The 19,197-nt window shown below is 53.9% G+C and overlaps 2 protein-coding genes across 4 annotated transcripts; both read left to right on the forward strand.

The window, feature by feature from the left end:
* The first annotated feature begins 48 nt into the window (after window positions 1–48).
* RNF31 (ring finger protein 31) lies at window positions 49–12,703 on the forward strand. Its single transcript, XM_036841780.1, has 23 exons — window positions 49–445; window positions 532–678; window positions 829–984; window positions 1,210–1,269; window positions 1,373–1,448; window positions 1,676–1,853; window positions 2,328–2,715; window positions 2,890–3,180; window positions 3,438–3,686; window positions 3,788–3,973; window positions 4,085–4,291; window positions 5,795–5,968; window positions 6,051–6,149; window positions 6,243–6,332; window positions 7,742–7,856; window positions 7,967–8,085; window positions 8,351–8,464; window positions 8,612–8,669; window positions 9,390–9,486; window positions 9,790–9,958; window positions 10,070–10,889; window positions 11,660–12,346; window positions 12,586–12,703. Exons 1-21 carry the CDS (start codon window positions 254–256, stop codon window positions 10,121–10,123), a joined length of 3,219 nt encoding a protein of 1,072 aa, XP_036697675.1. The 5' UTR covers window positions 49–253; the 3' UTR covers window positions 10,124–10,889; window positions 11,660–12,346; window positions 12,586–12,703.
* On the forward strand, window positions 10,798–16,999 carry IRF9 (interferon regulatory factor 9). Of its 3 annotated transcripts, none has more exons than XM_036841792.1 (10): window positions 10,798–10,889; window positions 11,660–11,840; window positions 12,163–12,346; window positions 12,586–12,716; window positions 12,805–12,886; window positions 12,990–13,061; window positions 13,679–14,020; window positions 14,841–14,956; window positions 15,104–15,271; window positions 16,983–16,999. In XM_036841792.1, the coding sequence occupies exons 2-9, from the start codon at window positions 11,661–11,663 to the stop codon at window positions 15,230–15,232; spliced, it is 1,236 nt and encodes a 411-aa protein (XP_036697687.1). In that variant the 5' UTR covers window positions 10,798–10,889; window position 11,660; the 3' UTR covers window positions 15,233–15,271; window positions 16,983–16,999. The 3 variants fall into 3 exon arrangements, with proteins under 3 accessions (XP_036697687.1, XP_036697686.1, XP_036697685.1); XM_036841791.1 differs by lacking the exon at window positions 16,983–16,999 and adding an exon at window positions 15,380–16,932; XM_036841790.1 differs by lacking the exon at window positions 16,983–16,999 and having other exon boundaries at window positions 15,104–16,931.
* Window positions 17,000–19,197: the final 2,198 nt, after the last annotated feature.

A 19,197-nucleotide genomic window follows, 5' to 3' on the forward strand; every position in this document is an offset into this window, starting at 1 on the left:
AAGCTTAGACCCCGCCCCTTCCCCTGAATCTGGGTCGCAGTCCCGCCCTCTTTCCTAGTACTTCCTGTTCCCGCTAACCCTGGCGTTGGGCCCGGGGCCGAAGAGTGACCGTACCCTGAGTGACCCGGGGCGTCCGAGCCGACCGGGTCGGGCCGCGAAGCCAGACCCCAGGCGCTCCTGGCGGCGCTCGGGCCGCGCACAGCCTGAGCCGGGTCCCGTCGGGCAGCGGGCTGGGGCTGACTCTTGTCTCAGGATGCCGGGGGAGGAGGAGGAGCGGGCCTTCCTGGCGGCCCGCGAGGAGCTGGCGAGCGCCCTGAGGAGGGATTCCGGGCAGGCGTTTTCGCTGGAGCAGCTCCGGCAGCTACTGGTCACCTCTCTGCCGCCAGCAGCCCGCTACCTGCAGCTGGATGCTGCACGCCTGGTCCGCTGCAACGCTCATGGGGAGGTGAGGCCCGGCCCGGGTTGGGAGGAGGGCAGAGGACCGGAGGCCGGGCGGGCGCTCACTGCTCTCTGCTCTCTGACTGCTCCCAGCCCCGAAACTACCTCAACACCCTCTCCACGGCCCTGAACATCCTGGAGAAATATGGCCGCAACCTCCTCAGCCCTCAGCGGCCCCGGTACTGGCGCGGGGTCAAGTTTAATAACCCTGTCTTTCGCAGTACGGTGGATGCTGTTCAGGTGAAGCCCCTGGGCCCCTAATGGGAGAAGGGAACTTAGCCTGGGCTGGGGGTTGACTAGAAAGGGCCTGAGGCTGTGCTGAATGGGTTGAGGTCCAGCCCTGGTGGGAAGGGGACCTGCTGGGCGGTGACTGGTTTGAATGTGTGGCAGGGGGGCCGGGATGTTCTGCGATTGTATGGCTACACAGAGGAGCAGCCAGATGGGTTGAGCTTCCCTGAGGGCCAGAAGGAGCCGGATGAGCGACAAGTTGCTACAGTCACACTGGAAGTACTGCTGCTTCGGACAGAGCTCAGCCTGCTGTTACAGGTGAGGTATCTCTAGTCCTGAGGACTTAAGCATCAGGGCTGGGAATCCCAGCCTAACAACAAAGCCAGTGTGGGGACTCCCATGCTGCTGAACCATAGGCATAGTCCCCACAGTAACTTAGGATCTCTCTGTACTTTTCACCATTTGAACGTTGGGGGACCAGGGCTTTGAGGGAGGGCCTTGTTCCAGGGCTCTAGGTGGGAACTCTTCTTATCTTGTTTGCAGAATACTCATCCAGAACCACAAACACTGGAGCAGCTGCTGAAAGACAAGGTTGAAGATGATGTAAGGAAGGCAGGAGTGGGGCTCTGGGGCCTGGCGAACAAAGGGAACCTGTTGTGGGCCTCTGTCCCCAAGCCTTTGCTCATTCCCTGTCCTTTTTCCTCAGATACTGCAGCTCTCAGAGTTTGCCCCCTTACTGAGAGAGATTGCTCCTGACCCCCTCACCACACCCTCTGCCCCAGGTATTATTGTCCTATATTGGGGGGTGGGAGTGCTAGTAGATCATACTGATGGAAATTTCCTCTGTCTTCTTGGTTATTTTCCTTTCTTTTTAAAAAGAGATTAAAATTGTTTCCTTGGGTTGAAAAGATATGCTGAAAAGTTGTCTGTGATTTGTCCCCTTCCACAGCAGATTCAAATGTAACCTGGTCATTTTTAGAAAGATGTTCTATTTTTTCTTGTTCTCCAGCCTCCATTCCTGGTCCCTGCTTCCTCTGTGGTTCTGCCCCAGGCACATTGCACTGCTCAGCTTGTAAACAGGCCTTGTGCCCAACTTGTGATCGCCTCTTCCATGGACACCCAGACCGTGCACATCACCTCCGCCAGACCCTGCCTGGGGTCCCCCAGGCCACCCACCTGACCTCCAGGTGAGAGGCCTTTTCTTCTGAGTGGGAGCGAAATTGAGAGAACTTAAAATTATTTGAGTATCTACTATGTGCTGGATTCTGTGCTAAAGACTGTCTCATAGAGAGCAAGCAACCAGTTACTGCCCTCCAGGAGATCACAGATATACATGTCAAGCAAGTAGCAGTCATAGCAAAATAGATTATTTGAGTGTGCAAATAGGTAGTAGGAGGATGCAGCTTAGTCAGAAGGATCAGCTCAATCAGTTGGTAGTATTTTAAGCACCTAATAGGGGTCAGGCCCTATGTTAGGGATATTTACCAGCCAGCTACGGACTTTAAGCTGTCATTTAAATGTTGAACAGGCTATGGGTATGGCAGTGTTCCAGACATGTGCAAAGGCCAGAGCCATGTGTTGTCCTGCAGGGAATGAGGGATGCCCATGGGTAAGGGTCCCAGGCACCCCCTCAGCAGGCCGTGTCTGCTTTTCCATTACAGCGTACCTGCCTCAGCTCCACCACAGCCTCAGTCAACCTCCCTGCTGGCCCTGGGAGACAGCTCTCTTTCTTCCCCTGATCCTGCAAGTGCCCGTCTTCCCTGGCACTGTTCTGCCTGCGCCATGCTGAATGAACCTTGGGCAGTACTCTGTGTGGCCTGTGATCGGCCCCGAGGCTGTAAAGGGTTGGGGCTGGGGATTGAGGGTCCCCAAGGAGCTGGGGGCCTAGAACCCGAGCTTGCACGGGGTCACTGGGCCTGCCAGAGCTGCACCTTTGAGAATGAGGCTGCGGCTGTGCTGTGTGCCGTATGTGAGCGACCTCGGCTGGCTCAGCCTCCCAGCTTGGTAGTGGATTCTCAGGATGCCGGCGTTTGCCTACAGCCCCTTCAGGTAACCTGTTCCTGGCCTTCTCAGCTCTTTATTTGCACCTGTTACCACAGACCATTCTCTACTTCTTCATCCCCTGTTTTCCTTCAGTTCCCCAGTATCTTCCCCCTAGCTTTCTATATTTCCATCTTGAGCCTCAACCAACCTTCAGTGGGATAATTCTTTCTGCCTTCCCAGCAGGAGGATACTTTGCTCTCCTCTGCCCAGACTCCAGTGTGGTACTGTATTCACTGTACCTTCTGCAACTCGGGCCCTGGCTGGGTGTGTGCTATGTGCAACCGGACCAGCAGCCCCATCCCAATACAGCGTACCCCCCGGCCCCTTGCCAGCTCTTTGGAAGAGCGACTCCCTGAACCAGGGCCTCCACGACGCCTCAGTGCCCCCCTGGCCAGTTCCTGTGGGGACCTTGAGAAGCAACGCCAAGACAAGATGCGGGAGGAAGGTCTCCAGCTAGTGCTCAAGATCCGGGTGAGGATTTGGGCCTGGGATAAGCTTGTGGGGGAAGGGAGAGGCTGCAGTTGATTGATGCAAGTTCTCAAAACCTGTCATTGTTAGCAGCAGCTGCCTCTTATTGAACCCTTCCCCCAGGGCAGGTATCATGCTGTGTCCTGCTCAGGTGATCCATGATCTGAGCTCCAGCACTGTCAGCATTTTGGTTCGGGCTAAGGGTGGGTGGAGTGTGCCCTTCCTGATGGGCGCTCTGTCTGGGCGGGACTGTGCCTTAGGAAGGGGAAGCCGGAGGCGCCTGTCCAGAGGAGGTCTTCTCAGCTCTGCAGTACTCGGGCACCGAGGTGCCCCTGCAGTGGCTGCGCTCAGAGCTGCCCTACGTGCTGGAGATGGTGGCTGAGCTGGCTGGACAGCAGGACCCAAGGCTGGGTGCCTTTTCCTGTCAGGAGGCCCGGAATGCCTGGCTGGATCGTCACGGCAACCTGGATGAAGCTGTGGAAGAGTGTGTGAGGGCCCGGCGGAGGAAGGTAGTAGCAGCTGTGCTGGGGCGGGGTGCAGGATTGAGGGCTGTGGATTTCAGAGCCTCTCACATTCTTCTTTACTCCTTCTCACCCCTCCCAACTCACAGGTGCAGGAGCTCCGGTCCCTGGGCTTTGAGCCTGAGGAGGGGTCTCTTCAAGCCTTGTTCCAACACGGGGGTGACGTGGCACGAGCCCTGACTGAGCTACAGCGCCAGCGCCTAGAGCCCTTCCATCAGCGCCTCTGGGACAGTGGTCCTGAGCCCACCCCTTCCTGGGATGGGCCAGATAAGCAGGTGCTGGAAGGAGGTGAAGAGCCCACTTAGTAGGGCTGAGGGCAGGCTGAGGGGTAGGCTCTCTGCGGTCTGACAGCCACTTCTTCCCTCTCCACCTGAATCTCCTTGCAGAGCCTGGTCAGACGGCTTTTGGCAGTCCACGCACTCCCCAGCTGGGGCCGGGCAGAGCTGGCACTGGCACTACTGCAGGAAACACCCAGGAACTATGAGTTGGGGGACGTGGTAGAAGCTGTGAGGCAGAGCCAGGACCGGGCCTTCCTGCGCCGCTTGCTTGCCCAGGAGTGTGCCGTGTGCAGCTGGGCCCTGCCCCGCAACCGGGTAAGTCCCTCCCCACTGCCCCTGGCCTTAGAATTGCTCTGTTCCCTTTGGACCCCCACTCTACCCCAGCCCCTGTCTCCGATCTTGTCTTTTGCTCTGCAGTTGCCCATGTGCCCCTGAAGCCTTCTGGGAAGGGGAGGGCAGGAATAGGCCACCTCCCTCTCTTTTTTTAAATGTTCTATTATGGGAAATTTCGAACATGCAATAGTAGAGAAAACTGTATTACGGATTCCACTCTCCCTCCCCGCACCATGTATTCATCATCAAGCTTTAACCGTTATTAATGTATGACAAATCTTCACTTCATCTACACATACATAGGATTATTTTGAAGCAAATCTCAGATGTCAGATAGTTTATCTGTAATATTTCAATATGTATCTCTAAAAGATAAAACTCTTTGAAAATATAGCCACAAATACCACTGTCACACCAAAAAAATTACCAGTAATTCTTTAATGTGACCATCAAATACCCAGTTGGTAGGAATAGGCCCCTCTTATCTCCTGAGCCCCTTCTGACTTACTCTAGGTCAGAAGTGGCAGTTCTTTGGCAAAATACAGCCCAGTTTAGTTAGGCTGGCTCTGTATGTTTTTTGTTTTTACTCTTTATTTTAAAATAATTGTAGAGTCACAGGCAGTTATAAAAATAGTACAGAATCCTGTGTGCTCTTCATCCACCTCCTCCCAATGGTGACATCTTGTATAATCATAGTGCAATATCAAGACCAAGAAATAGATATTGGCACAATGTTAGCAAGACCGCAGGCTTTGTTCATTTTGTGCATCAGTGTGTATGTGTGTAGTTGTATGCAGTTTGATCCCACATGTAGATTCATGTAACCATCACCACAATCAAGATACCACAATGAAAAAAAAAAAAAAAAAAGATACCACAATGCAACCCCCTTGTGCTACCGCTTTATAGTTGTAACCTTCTTCCCCTTCTCCTGTCATATGGCAACCACTAGTCTGTTCTCCATTGCTATAGTTTTGTCATTTCAAGGATGTTGTTTGTGTTTGCTTTTTTTTTGGCCGTGCCACACAGCTTGCAGGATCTTAGTTCCCCAACCAGGGAATGAACCCAGGCCCTCGTCAGTGAAAGTGCGGAGTCCTACCCACTGGACCACCAGGGAATCCACGCCACCCCCCCCAGCTGCTTTTTCCTTTTTAAGTTAACTTTTTAAAAAATTTTATTTTCTATTGGAGTACAGTTGATCTACAGTGCTGTGTTAGTTTCAGGTGTACAGCAAAGTGATTCAGTTATTGTGTGTTTGCTTTTAATTGAATATGGATGCCTTTGGAGGGCATTCTTCCATTTACCTTAGGTCTCACCATTGTCTGTTTTTTTCCATCTGAAGGTCTTCAGACATTTAGGTTGCCTGCCCAGTTGTTAATTAGACCCCAGTTTCATAGCAGACACCTGGCTACTGCCCCTTCCCCCGGCTGGCAACTGTAGCTTCTTACCCACTTCCCTCCCTTCCCTTCCCTTCCCCGCCACCAGATGCAGGCTCTGACCTCCTGTGAGTGCACTATCTGTCCCGACTGCTTCCGCCAGCACTTCACCATTGCCTTGAAGGAGAAACACATCACAGACATGGTGTGCCCTGCCTGTGGCCGCCCCGACCTCACCGATGACGCACAGCTGCTCAGCTACTTTTCCACCCTTGATATCCAGGTACTGCAGTCCCTAGGACTCAGGGTGCCCTGGGCTTTGAAAGGAGCCTTGCCCACCCGCCACTTCCACATCCTGTTCCCAGCTTCGAGAGAGCCTAGAGCCAGATGCCTATGCGCTGTTCCACAAGAAGCTGACTGAGGGCGTGCTCATGCGAGATCCCAAGTTCTTGTGGTGTGCCCAGGTCAGAGGCCTGCCCAGAGCTGCTGACCGGAGGGAGGAGTGGGGAGTGGTGCCTGGTCAGGCCTCAGACAGCTTTATGCTCTTGCACCCACAGTGCTCCTTTGGCTTCATATACGAGCGTGAGCAGCTGGAGGCAACATGTCCCCAGTGTCACCAGACCTTCTGCGTGCGCTGTAAGCGCCAGGTGAGGCACATCCATCCTTTTAGAAATACCTGCTGAGCCACCGCAGGTACTGTTAGATGCGGGGTGTGCTGGAGAACAGAACAGACGTGAGCTCTGGGCTCAAAGAGTTACAGGCTAGCCAGGGAGGGAGGGAGGAGGGGTGAGGGAAGGAGAGAGAGCAGAATTATACATCGCCATGGGTTCTATGAAGAAAACAAATAGGAATCTGAGGTTAGGAATAACAGAATGGACCTACCTAGTACATAGGATCTAGAGGTTAGACAAGTGTTCTCTAAAATGGCTGGATTTAAGCTCAGGCATGAAAGTTAAGAAGAAGCCAACTATGCAAAGAGTATTTGGGAGAGAAAGAACAACACATGGAAAGACCAAAGTCAGAAAAAGTGTTGTGTGGCTGGAGCCTCAAGAGCAAGGGTGAGAGTGGCTGGCAGTCGGGGAGGAGCTAGGTGCCAGGTCAGGAGAGGCCGTGAGGCCAATCAAGCAAGGGATCGGCCTTTCATTCTAAGACTGAGCAAGGGGTGATGCTCTCTCATTTACCTTTAGAAAGTTTAATATTTGATACCAAAAAGACGCATCTGTCTTTTTTTAAAATTTATTTTAATTAATTTATTTATTTATTTATTTATTTATTGTTGGCTGTGTTGGGTCTTCGTTGCTGCGTGCGGGCTTTCTCTAGTTGAGGCGAGCAGGGGCTACTCTTCATTGCCGCGTGCGGACTTCTCATCGTGGTGGCTTCTCTTGTTGCGGAGCATGGGCTCTAGGTGCATGGGCTTCAGCAGTTGTGGCACGTGGGCTCAGTAGTTGTGGCTCGCGGGCTCTAGAGCGCAGGCTCAGTAGTTGTGGCACACGGGCTTAGTTGCTCCGCGGCATGCAGGATCTTCCTGGACCAGGGCTCGAACCCATGTCCTCTACATTGGCAGGCGGATTCTTAACCACCGTGCCACCGGAGAAGTCCCTGGTGGCACATCTGTCTTATAAAACACAATAATAAAATGAACACCTGCGACCCTACCACCAAACCTCCAAGCTAGAACACTCCCAGTGCAGTTGGTTACACGTTCAAAGGCACACTGGCTGCAAGGTGTAGGCTGAACCATAGGGGAGCAGGAGTGGAGGCATAGAGAGTAGGAATCGAGACGAGACCTGACCTGGCCCGGAGTAAAGGTGGTCAGAGTAGGGGTGAAGAAAAGGACAGGGTTGAGCTAGGCTTGGGTGGTGGAAACAAGACTTGCTGGTGAATGTTTCGGGTGTGAAGAGATGAGAGAACCAAGGCTGGCCCTTTGGTTTGGGATTTGAGCAAATGGTGGATGGCAGTGCCATACACTAAGCCAGGAACCGCTGGATCTGAGTGGAGGGGCCGCAAGAAGGGCCTGGGATAGAGCTTTCATGGGAAGCTTGTTTCCTTCTGGCAGTGGGAGGAGCAGCATCGAGGCCGGAGCTGTGAAGATTTCCAGAACTGGAAACGCACCAATGACCCGGAATATCAGGCCCAGGGCTTGGCGATGTACCTTCAGGAAAATGGCATAGGTAAGGTTGCCTGTTTGCCCAGTAATCTCTCATTGCCCATTGCAGCGGCTCTCTTCCTGAGGGCCTGAGGAGCAGTGGCAGCCCGAACCCTGACCTGCTGTCCCTTGCAGACTGCCCCAAGTGCAAGTTCTCGTACGCACTGGCCCGAGGAGGCTGCATGCACTTTCACTGCACCCAGTGCCGCCACCAGTTCTGCAGTGGCTGCTACAATGCCTTTTACGCCAAGAATGTGAGCCCAGAGAACGGGGATGGAAGGGCTAGCTGGGTGGGGCTGCTGTCGGGAGTGAGGGGTGGAGGCCACTGAGGACCAGCCCAGGGGAAGAGGAGAACAGTGGGGGGTAAAGCACCTCTCTCTGTCCTCTCTCCCCTTCTGCTTGCTCCAGACCCTCCAATGTCTCATCTCCCCCACCCCTACACCCCTCACGCAGGGGTTCCTGAGAGGCCAGGACCCCAACAGTCTCCAACTTCCCCTCTCCCATCTGGGTTTCTGCCAGAAATGTCCAGACCCTAACTGCAGGGTGAAGAAGTCCCTGCATGGCCACCACCCCCGCGACTGCCTCTTCTACCTGCGGGACTGGACGGCTCTCCGGCTCCAGAAGCTGCTTCAGGTCAGGGGCAGCCAGCCTGGCTGGCTTGCCAGTCGCCCAGGAGAGGAAGCAGGGCACAGGGTGGCAGGAAGGGAAAGGCCTGGATGCCGAGAAATCCAGCAGGCTGGCATCAAGGCAAGCTAACGCCCATCCTTCTGCCTTCCTCAGGACAATAACGTCATGTTCAACACAGAGCCCCCAGCGGGGGCCCGGGCAGTGCCTGGAGGTGAGTGTCGGGACAGGCCTGGGAGAAGGCAAGAGGAGGGGCTGGGCTCCCCCTGTGTGATGGATGAAGGCGAGGCTTGGGTCTGGGGTTGGACCAGGATGCAGGACCCATCCTGTGCTTGCTTGTTGTGCTCTTTGGTGACTCAGCCTCCCCAGGCTTGTTTCTTCCTCTGTAAAGTGAGGACCATATCTACCTTGCAGCCAAGCTGTTTTATGTAAGGCCACATTCAAGCGCCTGGCACCTCGATGCTAATTTTATTCTCCCATTCCCAAAGGATAGTGATTCAATAGTTAATTCAATGACTGTTTAATTAAAGACTTACTAGTTGCACTGTTTTAGGTTCCATGAGGGCAACAGAAAGATGTTGTGTATGATTCTAATCTGCCCCACTTCTTACCATCTGTGTAGAGTAAGACCTTCACAGAATAAGCTAATCTCGCAAGAGCTAAATCACAACCAAAAGAGCTGTCTCAAGGGAGTATATGATTATGGGCCAGAAGTCAGCTTGGCTAAAAGCAGGGACACCAAGGTCCCTGCTTCTGTGTCGGAAGTGGTCTGCATGGTGGCATCTCTGGCACAGCTGTTAGAGCAGGGGCTCCTGTCCTCAGTCCCCTCCCTAGAGGCTGCCTCCCGTGCCTCCATCCATATCCTAGTTCTCCTGGGCCTTTGTGGTCAGTGGCCCCCTCCGGACAAAGGGTCCCTTCCTTCCCTTACCCCTAGGTGGCTGCCGAGTGATGGAGCAGAAGGAAGTTCCCGACGGGTTCCGGGACGAAGCCTGCGGCAAGGAGACTCCTGCTGGCTATGCCGGCCTCTGCCAGTGAGTGCCAGGCAGGGCGTGGAGCACGGCGTCGGGGGCACAGGAGCACTGGGGGTGTGCCTGGGCAGAAGAGTGGGTCTCTGCGAGCAGTAGGTCCTGCAAGAAGTGGGAGGGAGGGGCCTATCTAGGCAAGGGCACAGAAAGGTGGTGTGCACAGGTTGGCAAGGGCCTACAAGAGCAACTGGCGACGAGTGTCGGTCTTGTTCATCTGAGTATGCTAGTGCCCAGCACAGTGCTGGACACACTCAGTTGATATCAGCCAAACTTCAGAAGAACAAATGTTCCGCCCTCTCATCTCCCCAGGGCGCACTACAAAGAGTACCTTGTGAGCCTCATCAATGCCCACTCGCTGGACCCAGCCACCCTGTATGAGGTGGAGGAGCTGGAGACGGCTGCCGAGCGCTACCTGCATGTGCGCCCACAGCCGCTGCCTGGGGAGGATGCCGCCACCTACCACGCCCGCTTGTTACAGGTAAAGCCTCCCCCCAGCCTCACCTCTGACCCCACTCTCTAGAAGTCCCCTGTCCAGACTGTGTCTGAGCCCCAGGCTTCCAGTATCATCATCTTCTCTCTCCTTCTACAGAAGCTGATAGACGAGGTGCCCTTGGGACAGAGTATCCCCCGCAGGAGGAAGTAGCTGAGGGCAAGGGTCCCAATGAAGGTCCTGTGATCTGACTCCCCGGGAACACTTCCAGCACCAATAAAGAGGCATTTCCTTGCCCAGGCTTCTTGGTGGTCCTTCTTCCTTCCTGACCCCACCATCTGGGGGCACCGGGGAAACGGGGGAGTGAACAGAGCTTTGCTAAAGGCCCCCTGCAGCCTGCCACCTGACCCTCTCTGGACTCAGGCAGAAGGAATTGACGCTGTGGGAGGCCAAGGGCAGCCCTCCCCATCCAGCCACCTGGCCTGGGCTTCCTCCTTCCCTGCCTCCTTTCTTTCTTTCGTTGAATTCAGCTGATATTTGGGGTGACCTAGTAGGTACCAAGCAGGCACCGTGGGGGAACACAGATGCACAAGTGGTACAGAGCTATCCAGAGGCCCCAGGCCTGACTCCGGGACACTGCGGCCTCCCTGGGGAAGCAGCAGTGTCATAGAGGTGGTCTGATGCAAGCAAGGAGTATCTTGAGGGAGGAAAGGGAATGAGCCTGAGGCAGTAGGGTCCCTCATCCAGACTCTGACCGCAGGATTCCTACGATAAGATTCTCAGATGCTGCTTCCCCCTGGTGGTAACCAGTTACCCTGCAACTCGGAGACCACGTGATTTCGGGGAAAAGGACCTCCCTGGAGGAGAACTGAAACTTAGGGTGGGGACTGTAGAAAGGGGCGGAGAGATCCAGGAGCTGCCTAGCCGGGAGCTGAGCTGAGGTCGGCTGAGCCCTGGGACAGCCTGCACAGCAGCTCAGGTAAGATTAACCAAAAATAGGTGTCAGCCTGGGTCTAGGCGGGAAGGCCCGGCTAGATTGGAGGTGGTGGGTAGAGGCTCCTGGAGACCCCTCTGCTAGACTGAGGAATAGACAGAAGGCCTGTGAGCTGGGGAGCTGGAATTTGGCATGAGTGAAAGACTTATGGGGGGGCCTGCATCCCAAGCCTTCTAGGCGAAGGACAGGAGGACCTGCTACCGGGTTGTTTGGAGAAGAAGACTCTGCTGCTCTCCCCTGATTGTTTTCTTGCCTCCTGGTCCTGCCCACTTCCGCCCGCCCACAGCTCTGCCCCTGCCCCCAGCTCCCTGCCCCACCTACCCCTGGGACAAGCAGAGGGAGGGGAAGGTTGGGGGGCATCGAAGGATAGGTTGTGGGGGTGGTGAGTGAAGAGGGTTGATGAGGCATCACAAGCAGCCACTGTGTCTGTAAATACTTGGGGATCCAGACAGGGCCTCTCACCAGGAGTAGGACACCAGGGGAACAATAGATTCCTGAAAAACCTTAAAATTAAGACCAATGCCTAAGGTTCCCTTCCAGAAGTCACAGCTCGGGATGTTAAAAAGAAAGTATTTTTGGTCATCGCTAGTGACAGCAGAAATAATTCGGCCTCAGAAGTTTGAGATTATGTCTATAGAGGCAAAAGATGGATGAGATCTCTAGGGGCCCTTGCCGGAATCCAACCCCAAGGGCCAGGATCTCGCTCTTCCCAAAGTATCAGTTCCCCTGACACTTCCTGCTGCTTTTATCCCCAGGATGGCATCAGGCAGGGCACGTTGCACCCGAAAGCTCCGGAGCTGGGTGGTGGAGCAAGTGGAGAGCGGGCAGTTCCCAGGAGTGTGCTGGGAAGATGCGGCCAAGACCATGTTCCGCATTCCCTGGAAGCACGCAGGCAAGCAGGACTTCCGGGAGGATCAGGATGCCGCCTTCTTCAAGGTGAAAGGCCCGGAAACTGGCCCCTTGGAGGGAGGGATGGAATATACACTGGCACTGTCACCCTCAAGCGGTTGCGTCCACCTGGGTTTCAGATAAAGGGGAGGTTGCAGGGTAGAACCAGCTACATTACGTAATTGTCAGAGCCCCACGCAAGATGAAAATGCAAACCTTAGTAAGGATCTCGAGGTGGCAATAGCTGAGCGTAAACCTAGCATAGGCCCTTCTGTGTGAGCGCTCAGGCCACACATCCGTGAAGCCAGCCTCAGTAAAGGATCTGCGGTCCAGAACATGCTGCCTCTTCTTTACTTCTGCTGTGTCCTAGGCCTGGGCGATATTTAAGGGAAAGTACAAGGACGGGGACTCGGAAGGCCCTGCTATCTGGAAGACTCGTCTGCGCTGTGCTCTGAACAAGAGTTCTGAGTTCCAGGAGGTTCCTGAGAATGGCCACAGGGATGGGGCTGAGCCCTACAAGGTGTACCGGCTGCTGCCACCCGGAACCCTCCCCGGTGGGTGTCCCTTTGCCCCGCCACTCCTAGAATCAGCAGCCTGGGGAGGAAGGATGGAGCCCTGCGCCTCCTGGGAAGGTGGTGGCCTCCCTCAGGGCCCCTTGGTCAGAGTTCTGCCCTGTCCTTGGGGAGCAGGTTCCCTGCCAGTCCTGCCCATCCTTTCACTGCCTCCTATCTCTCCCCTTCCCTCTGTGCCCACTTAAGGCTCTGACCTTCCTCTCCCTCTCAACGTTCCACAGCTCAGCCAGGGACCCAGAAATCACCGTCAAAGCGACACCACAGTTCTGTGTCCTCTGAGAGGAGGGAGGACGAGGTTACCACGAAGAACTGCATACTCAGCCCCTCCTTGCTCCAGGACCCCCTCAAAAATGTGAGAGCTGGTGGGGGAACCAGGTGGGTCTGAGAGCAGAACAGTAACTGGGGGAGAGGTGGGCCAACGATAGAAACTGTGTCTGTAGGAGCTGGTGGAGACCAGTGGGGGAGCAGCCTACTCAGACTCCGGGAGCAGCAGCAGCGGCAACAGCCCTGAGCCTCAGGAAGGTACCACGTGCCCTGCCTCTTGTGTTATCCTCCATGCCACACCCTCTGGCCCTTGGACTCCCCAGTCTGCTCTGAATGACCAGTGCCTCTGCCTCCCACCCAGGTAGGGACACAGCTGAGGCCCCTCTCCAAGGAGATCTGGTGTCCCCAGAGCTTCTGCCCCCTCCAGGTTCAGGTACTTGGCATTTCTGACTCACCCCTGCCCCCATCCTCCCTTGTCCTCCTGTGGCTATGCGTGTGTTACCTAATCTGTCAGGGCTTGCAGCAAACTGGGGCCACCTTACTCAGAGGCACTGGTTTCTAGGCAGTGCACCTGCCACCACTCCAAACAGCTCACTTCTCAAAAATACCCCCTACACACTGTGTTCCCTGGAAATCCACTTTGAGACATTGATTCCGTGGGTTAAGTAGAGGACCGATCTCTGGGACCCTCTTGTAAACTGTAAGGCCCTGGCCACTAAGGCCTCAGTGGGAATCTGTGTATTAGCTCCTCTCCTGAGTGATGGGAAAGTATGATGGGAAGCCCTCTGGGCTGCCGAGGGTTGGCGGTGAGGATGAGGAGGGAGGGCGCCTTCTCTATCCTTAAAAGGTGTGGCTACCGCCCCCACCTTGCGGCCTGCTTGGTCCTCACCAGCCCTTACCTAGTTTCTCTCTCTGAGCCTCACGTTCCTCGCCAGCAAAATGAGGGTGCTGGATTTGCAGGAAGCCCCTCTTCATTTCTCCAGAGCCTCTTGCTGGCCAGTGGGCCCCTGGGGAGGGGCGCCGGTGCAGCTGGCCTTTCTTTGTCCGCAGACTACTCTCTGCTGCTCACCTTCATCTACGATGGACGTGTGGTGGGTGAGGCCCAGGTGCAGAGCCTGGACTGCCGCCTCGTGGCTGAGCCCTCGAGCACCCAGTACGGCATGGAGCAGGTGATATTTCCCAAACCCGGCCCACGAGAGCCCACCCAGCGCTTGCTGAGCCAGCTCAAGAGAGGGGTCCTGGTGGCCAGCAACTCCCGAGGCCTCTTTGTGCAGCGCCTTTGCCCCATCCCCATCTCCTGGAATGCGCCCCAGGCTCCACCTGGTCCAGGCCCGCACCTGCTGCCCAGCAACGAGTGCGTGGAGCTCTTCAGAACCGCCTATTTCTGCAGAGGTGAGGCTGCTCCCGCCAAGCACCTGAGCCCCTTCCCCCACCTCTGTTCCCCCTCCATGGGCCCGGCCACCGCCCTGCGCTCCCTCCAGCACATCCCCCATCACAGCCCAGGCATGGCCCCTGCACTCGTGCAGTGCTCAGCCCTGGCAGCCCCCCTTCCCCAGCCAAGGCCGCAGAAGATGAGGACCAGGTAAGCCCAGCACCAGGGTGTCACGCCTCGTGAGCACCGCCACATGGGGACGTACAGTAATCATGGGAAGGTGTGCCTCGCGGCACCCCCACCGGACACACCTGCACAGCGACCACTCACACATTCGCGAGAGCTGCGCGCATCACGTGCCCTCGCCCACCGCTCAGCCGCCCCTCAGCTTGCCCCTCTCCCATCCACGCTTGGAATCCCACTTCCTGCCTCCATTCCACTCTCAATTGGACTTCGGGAGTGGGGGCCCGGAGTATACGGGACCCAGGGCCACAGGGTGCCCTAGTGCAGGGAGGCTGTGCAGTGTGTTAGCAGCCAGGGCTGCCGCCGAGAGGACTGTAAGCTCCCCCAGCTCCCCCAGGTTTCAGGTTGTGTGATGACTGGCTACCTCTAAAAGGGGGCCCCTTTCCCTATTTGTCCACAGGCGAGCAGCAGCTTAGTTCCTAGCATTTCCCCTGGCACCAGGCAATAGCCTCACCACCCCGAGGCTCCTGCTCTGGCCTTGGTCTCTGAGTGGCCCCACTGCCACCCCTCTTTCTCCATTATGGGATCCTCCCCAATCCCTCCCTGCCTGAGACCCTCTGTCTTCTCTTTCTTCCAACTCTTGACCTTTTCTCTCAGACCTGGCCAGGTACTTCCAGGGCCTGGGCCCCGCACCCGAGTTCCAGGTGACACTGAATTTCTGGGAGGAGAGCCCTGGCCCCAACCACACCCCACAGAGTCTTATCACAGTGCAGGTGAGTCGGGATAGGGCAAGAACAGCCTGCCTGCATGGGAGTGGGGTGTTCAGGAGAAAGCGGGCCTCCCGGGGAAAGAGCCCCTGGGCGTAGTGTCCGGCCCTGCCTGCCGTGCTCACAACCCCCTCTCCCCACCTCTTCGTGCAGATGGAGCAGGCCTTTGCCCGACATTTACTGGAGAAGACTCCAGAGGATCAGGCAGCCATCCTGTCCCTGGTGCAGAGCGTGGAGGACCCGGCCTCCTTCTCCTCTCTCTGTTCCTCCTATCTGCTTTGAGAGAGCCTCTTCCTCCACACTCTTGACCTGCCTCCCACGGTGATCATTCTCATTGGTTGTCTGTGGTGATTTAGTCCTTGAACTCCTCATAGACCCTGGTTGGTGGGGAACTCAAGGATGACTTTTTTTTTTTTTTTTAATTTTGAGATATACCCTCTTTCGTCTCTGAGGAACTGAACTGGGCAAGTCCAGATGGCGTGAACTCAGGGGACCTTTCCCTCTGCCCGCAACCCTAAAACCTAGCACTTTATATTTTCTTAGATCTTCACTAAGGATTGAAAATAAAATTTTATTGAAAAGGAATCAGCATCGGATTTGTTGAGAGAAGAAGGCAGCAGGGTCACAGAGAGATGATGGGGATGTAACCTGAGGGCAGGGCACTCGGGTTCTCTTCCTGCTGGCATCTCTGGGCCCCTTTCCTCTCCTCCAACCACAGGTTCGGGCTAGCAAGCTGTCTGGGCTAGGAAGCTTTGGGTTCTGGGCCTGGCTCTCTGTACCCTCTAGGCAACCAGGATTAGGGAGAGGGTTGGGGTCAGCCAAAAAGAGGGGCACTGAGCCTATGGCCACTGTAGCCGCCTTCGTAAGGGAAATCCGGTGTCCACAGTCCTTGGCTAGAGGCCTCCGATTCAGCCTAGGGTTGGACTCTGGCCTGGAGGTCTCAATGAACAGACCTGAAACGATGAGCTAGAGGCCCTGGGGCCTGGCAGGGGAGGAAATCAGAGGGAAGAGTGGCCGAGCCTCCTGTGCCCTGGTGCCTCTTCTCCCAGTACCCGGGGCACTGTCACCCCAACTGAAGGCTGCTCCCAAACAGGTCTCCTCACTCTACCTGAGCGCCACGACAGACAACATGGCCTAGACTGCCACATCACCAGCACTCTGTCTGCTGGGATCCCAGGGGTCCAAATCCACCAACACTACTCTCCCTTGCCCCGTGTTTATCTTGCTCCCAAACTGGTAGTTCTTCTTCACAAGGCCACCGGTCATCCTACCTCATCCTACACTAATCTCCACCAGACTAGTTCACCGCTTAACCCAACTGCCACAGCCTCCAGCTTCCCGCTTCCCGTACATGACACCAAATTGGCGGAGAGGTAGCCTCCCAGACCAGCTCCTTCCTGCCATGTCACTTTTATAAGCTTTGAGTGGCTCACTGACATGATCAAATCTGGATGTCTAGATTCTTGAGGAACTTCTTGCTGTCTCACCTGACAAACTTCACTGCTTTTGAGCCTTTCTGCCTCCTTGGACCTTCCTTGTCTTCAGTCTCTCTCATCGTCATCCTGAGAAGCCAGGAACCCCAACAGGCATCTGCATAGGCAGTGAGGAAATTGGATACTGAGTGTGGAGGTGCACAGGCTCTGCTGAAATCCCTCCTGGACCTTCACTTCATTTTTCTGTTATACCCCACATCCAACCCATCAGCAAATCCTATCATTCCTTCCTTCAAAATCTATCCTGAATCTGACTCTGCTTCCCTCACCAAGACTGGTTCAAACACCATCATCTCTCACACCTCTTCTTTCTGCTTCCTTCCACATCTTTTCTGCTTCCACTCTTGTCCACCTTCAGCCCATTCTCAACACAGAAGAGATCCTCTTAACACATAAATCTTATCATGTCATTCCTCTGCTTGAAATCCTCCATTGGCTTTCAATTCACTCAGGGTAAGAGCCCAAATCCTTGCAATGGCCTTCAAGGTGATATGGCCCCTATTCTCCTTTCTAACCTCACCCCTTGCTATTCTCCTCAGTTACTTTGCTCCAGGCTCCCTGAACCCACCAGACATTTCTGCCTCAGGACCTTTGCACTTGCTGGTTCTTTTGTCTAGAACACTCTTCCTTCAGGTAAGCACATGACTTGCCCCCTCTCTTCAGAGAGGGCTTCCCTGAGCACCCAACCCAAATAGCAGCCCTCACTATTTTCTATTCTCTTATGCTGCCTCATTTTTCTTCATAACACTTATTTACCACTTCACACATTTCTATTTGTCTACTTGTTTATCATCACTCCTTCCCTATTCCATGAGAACAGGGACTTGTTTCGTTCATTGCTATATCCCCAGCGTCTAGAGTAGTGCCTGGCACATGGTAGGCATGTAATAAATACTTGTTGAATGAATGGACAGATGAATGAGCAAATTACTGTGTCCTTTATCTCTTAAACTAGGTCCTAAGCACCTTAAGGGTAGGTGGCCCCACTTTATCATATTTGTGCCCCAGCGTGAACACTTATGAACACTGACAATATACGTACAGTGATCGAAACAATTTGTAAGTATCATGTAGAAACCAATTTAGCCAAGCACCGTGGAATAGGGATTGGGAACACTGGAATTCAAAAGAGCAGAGTTCCCAACCAGGCTGCCACTAAGGAGCTGTGTGGTCTGGAACAAACAGTCCATATGGGCCTCTGTTTTCTCATCTGTAAAGGCAAGTCTTGGACTAGATTTTGAAATCCCATTCAGCCTTGATATTCTGTGGTTGTAAATTTAGGGCAGTTGCTCATTCCTCTGACAAACATTTGCTGAGCTAAGTTTCAGGCACTAATGGAAAAAACATGAACCTCTCAAGAGTTCCCGGATTGAAGGAACAAAATAAAATAGGGTCAGCTTGGCTGCAATAAGAGCTGAGTCTTTTTTTTTTTTTTAATTAAACTATAGTTGACTTACAATATTGTGTTACTTTCAAATGTATAGCAAAGTGGTTCAGTTATATATTTTTCCAAATTCTTTACATCATAGGTTATTACAAGATATTGAATATGGTTCCTTGTGCTATACAGTAGGTCCTTGTTGGTTATCTATTTTATATATAGTGGTGTGTATCTGTTAATCCCAAACTCCTAATTTATCCCTCCCTCCCCTTTCCCCTTTGGTAACTGTAAGTTTTTTTCCTATGTTTGTGAGTCTGTTCCTGTTTTGTAAATAAGTTCATTTGTATTCTTTTTTAGATTCTACATATAAGTGATATCATATAATATTTGTCTTTCTCAGTCTGACTTCACTTAGTATGATAATCTCTAGGTCCATCCATGTTGCTGCAAAAGGATTATTTTGTTCTTTTTTATGGCTGAGTAGTGTTCTATTGTATATATGTACCACATCTTCTTTAGCCATTCATCTGTTGATGGACACTTAGGTTGCTTCCACATCTTGCCTGTTGCAAATAATGCTGTTATGAACATTGGGGTGCACATGTCTTTTCAAATTAGAGTTTTCGTCTTTTCCGGATATATGCCCAGGAGCAGGATTGCTGGATCATAGGTAGCTCTATTTTTAGTTTTTTTTTTTTTTAAATAAATTTATTTATTTATTTATTTTTGGCCACGTTGGGTCTTCCTTGCTGCGCGCGGGCTTTCTCTAGTTGTGGCGAGTGGGGGCTACTCTTCGTTGTGGTGCGTGGGCTTCTCATTGCGGTGGCTTCTCTTGTTGCGGAGCACGGGCTCTAGGCGCACGGGCTCCAGTAGTTGTGGCACCCAGGCTCAGTAGTTGTGGCTCACGGGCTCTAGAGTGCAAGCTCAGTAGTTGTGGCGCACAACTTAGTTGTTCTGCGGCGTGTGGCTTAGTTCTGCAGGGCTTGGTTGTTCTGCGGCATGTGGGATCTTCCCGGACCAGGGATCAAACCTGTGCCCCCTGCATTGGCAGGCGGATTCTTAACCACTGAGCCAGCAGGGAAGTCCCTATTTTTAGTTTTTTAAGGAACCTCCATACTTTTTTCCATTATGGCTATGCCAATTTACATTCCCACCAACAGTGTAGGAGGGTTCCCTTTTCTCTACACCCTCTCCAGCATTTATTGTTTGTAGACTTTTTAATGATGGCCATTCTGATCGAAGTGAGGTGATACCTTATTGTATTAATAGTTTGGGGAGACTTCCCTGGTGGTCCAGTGGGTAGGACTCCGTGCTCCCAATGCAGGGAGCCCGGGTTTGATCCCTGGTCAGGGAACTAGATCCCGCATGCATGC

Source organism: Balaenoptera musculus, chromosome 2 (assembly GCF_009873245.2).
Source record: "Balaenoptera musculus isolate JJ_BM4_2016_0621 chromosome 2, mBalMus1.pri.v3, whole genome shotgun sequence".
In the NCBI taxonomy this organism is placed as follows: domain Eukaryota; kingdom Metazoa; phylum Chordata; class Mammalia; order Artiodactyla; family Balaenopteridae; genus Balaenoptera; species Balaenoptera musculus.

Excerpts from the sequence above, each read along its gene's own strand:
- IRF9 (XM_036841792.1), top strand. The coding sequence starts at position 11,661 with ATGGCATCAGGCAGGGCACGTTGCACCCGAAAGCTCCGGAGCTGGGTG. Across the intron at positions 13,062-13,678 it reads TCTGCCCCCTCCAGGTTCAG|ACTACTCTCTGCTGCTCACC; the intron begins GTACTTGGCATT and ends CTTTGTCCGCAG. Across the intron at positions 14,957-15,103 it reads AGAGTCTTATCACAGTGCAG|ATGGAGCAGGCCTTTGCCCG; the intron begins GTGAGTCGGGAT and ends CTCTTCGTGCAG.
- RNF31 (XM_036841780.1), top strand. The coding sequence starts at position 254 with ATGCCGGGGGAGGAGGAGGAGCGGGCCTTCCTGGCGGCCCGCGAGGAG. Across the intron at positions 4,292-5,794 it reads GGGCCCTGCCCCGCAACCGG|ATGCAGGCTCTGACCTCCTG; the intron begins GTAAGTCCCTCC and ends CCCCGCCACCAG. Across the intron at positions 8,465-8,611 it reads GGCTCCAGAAGCTGCTTCAG|GACAATAACGTCATGTTCAA; the intron begins GTCAGGGGCAGC and ends TGCCTTCCTCAG.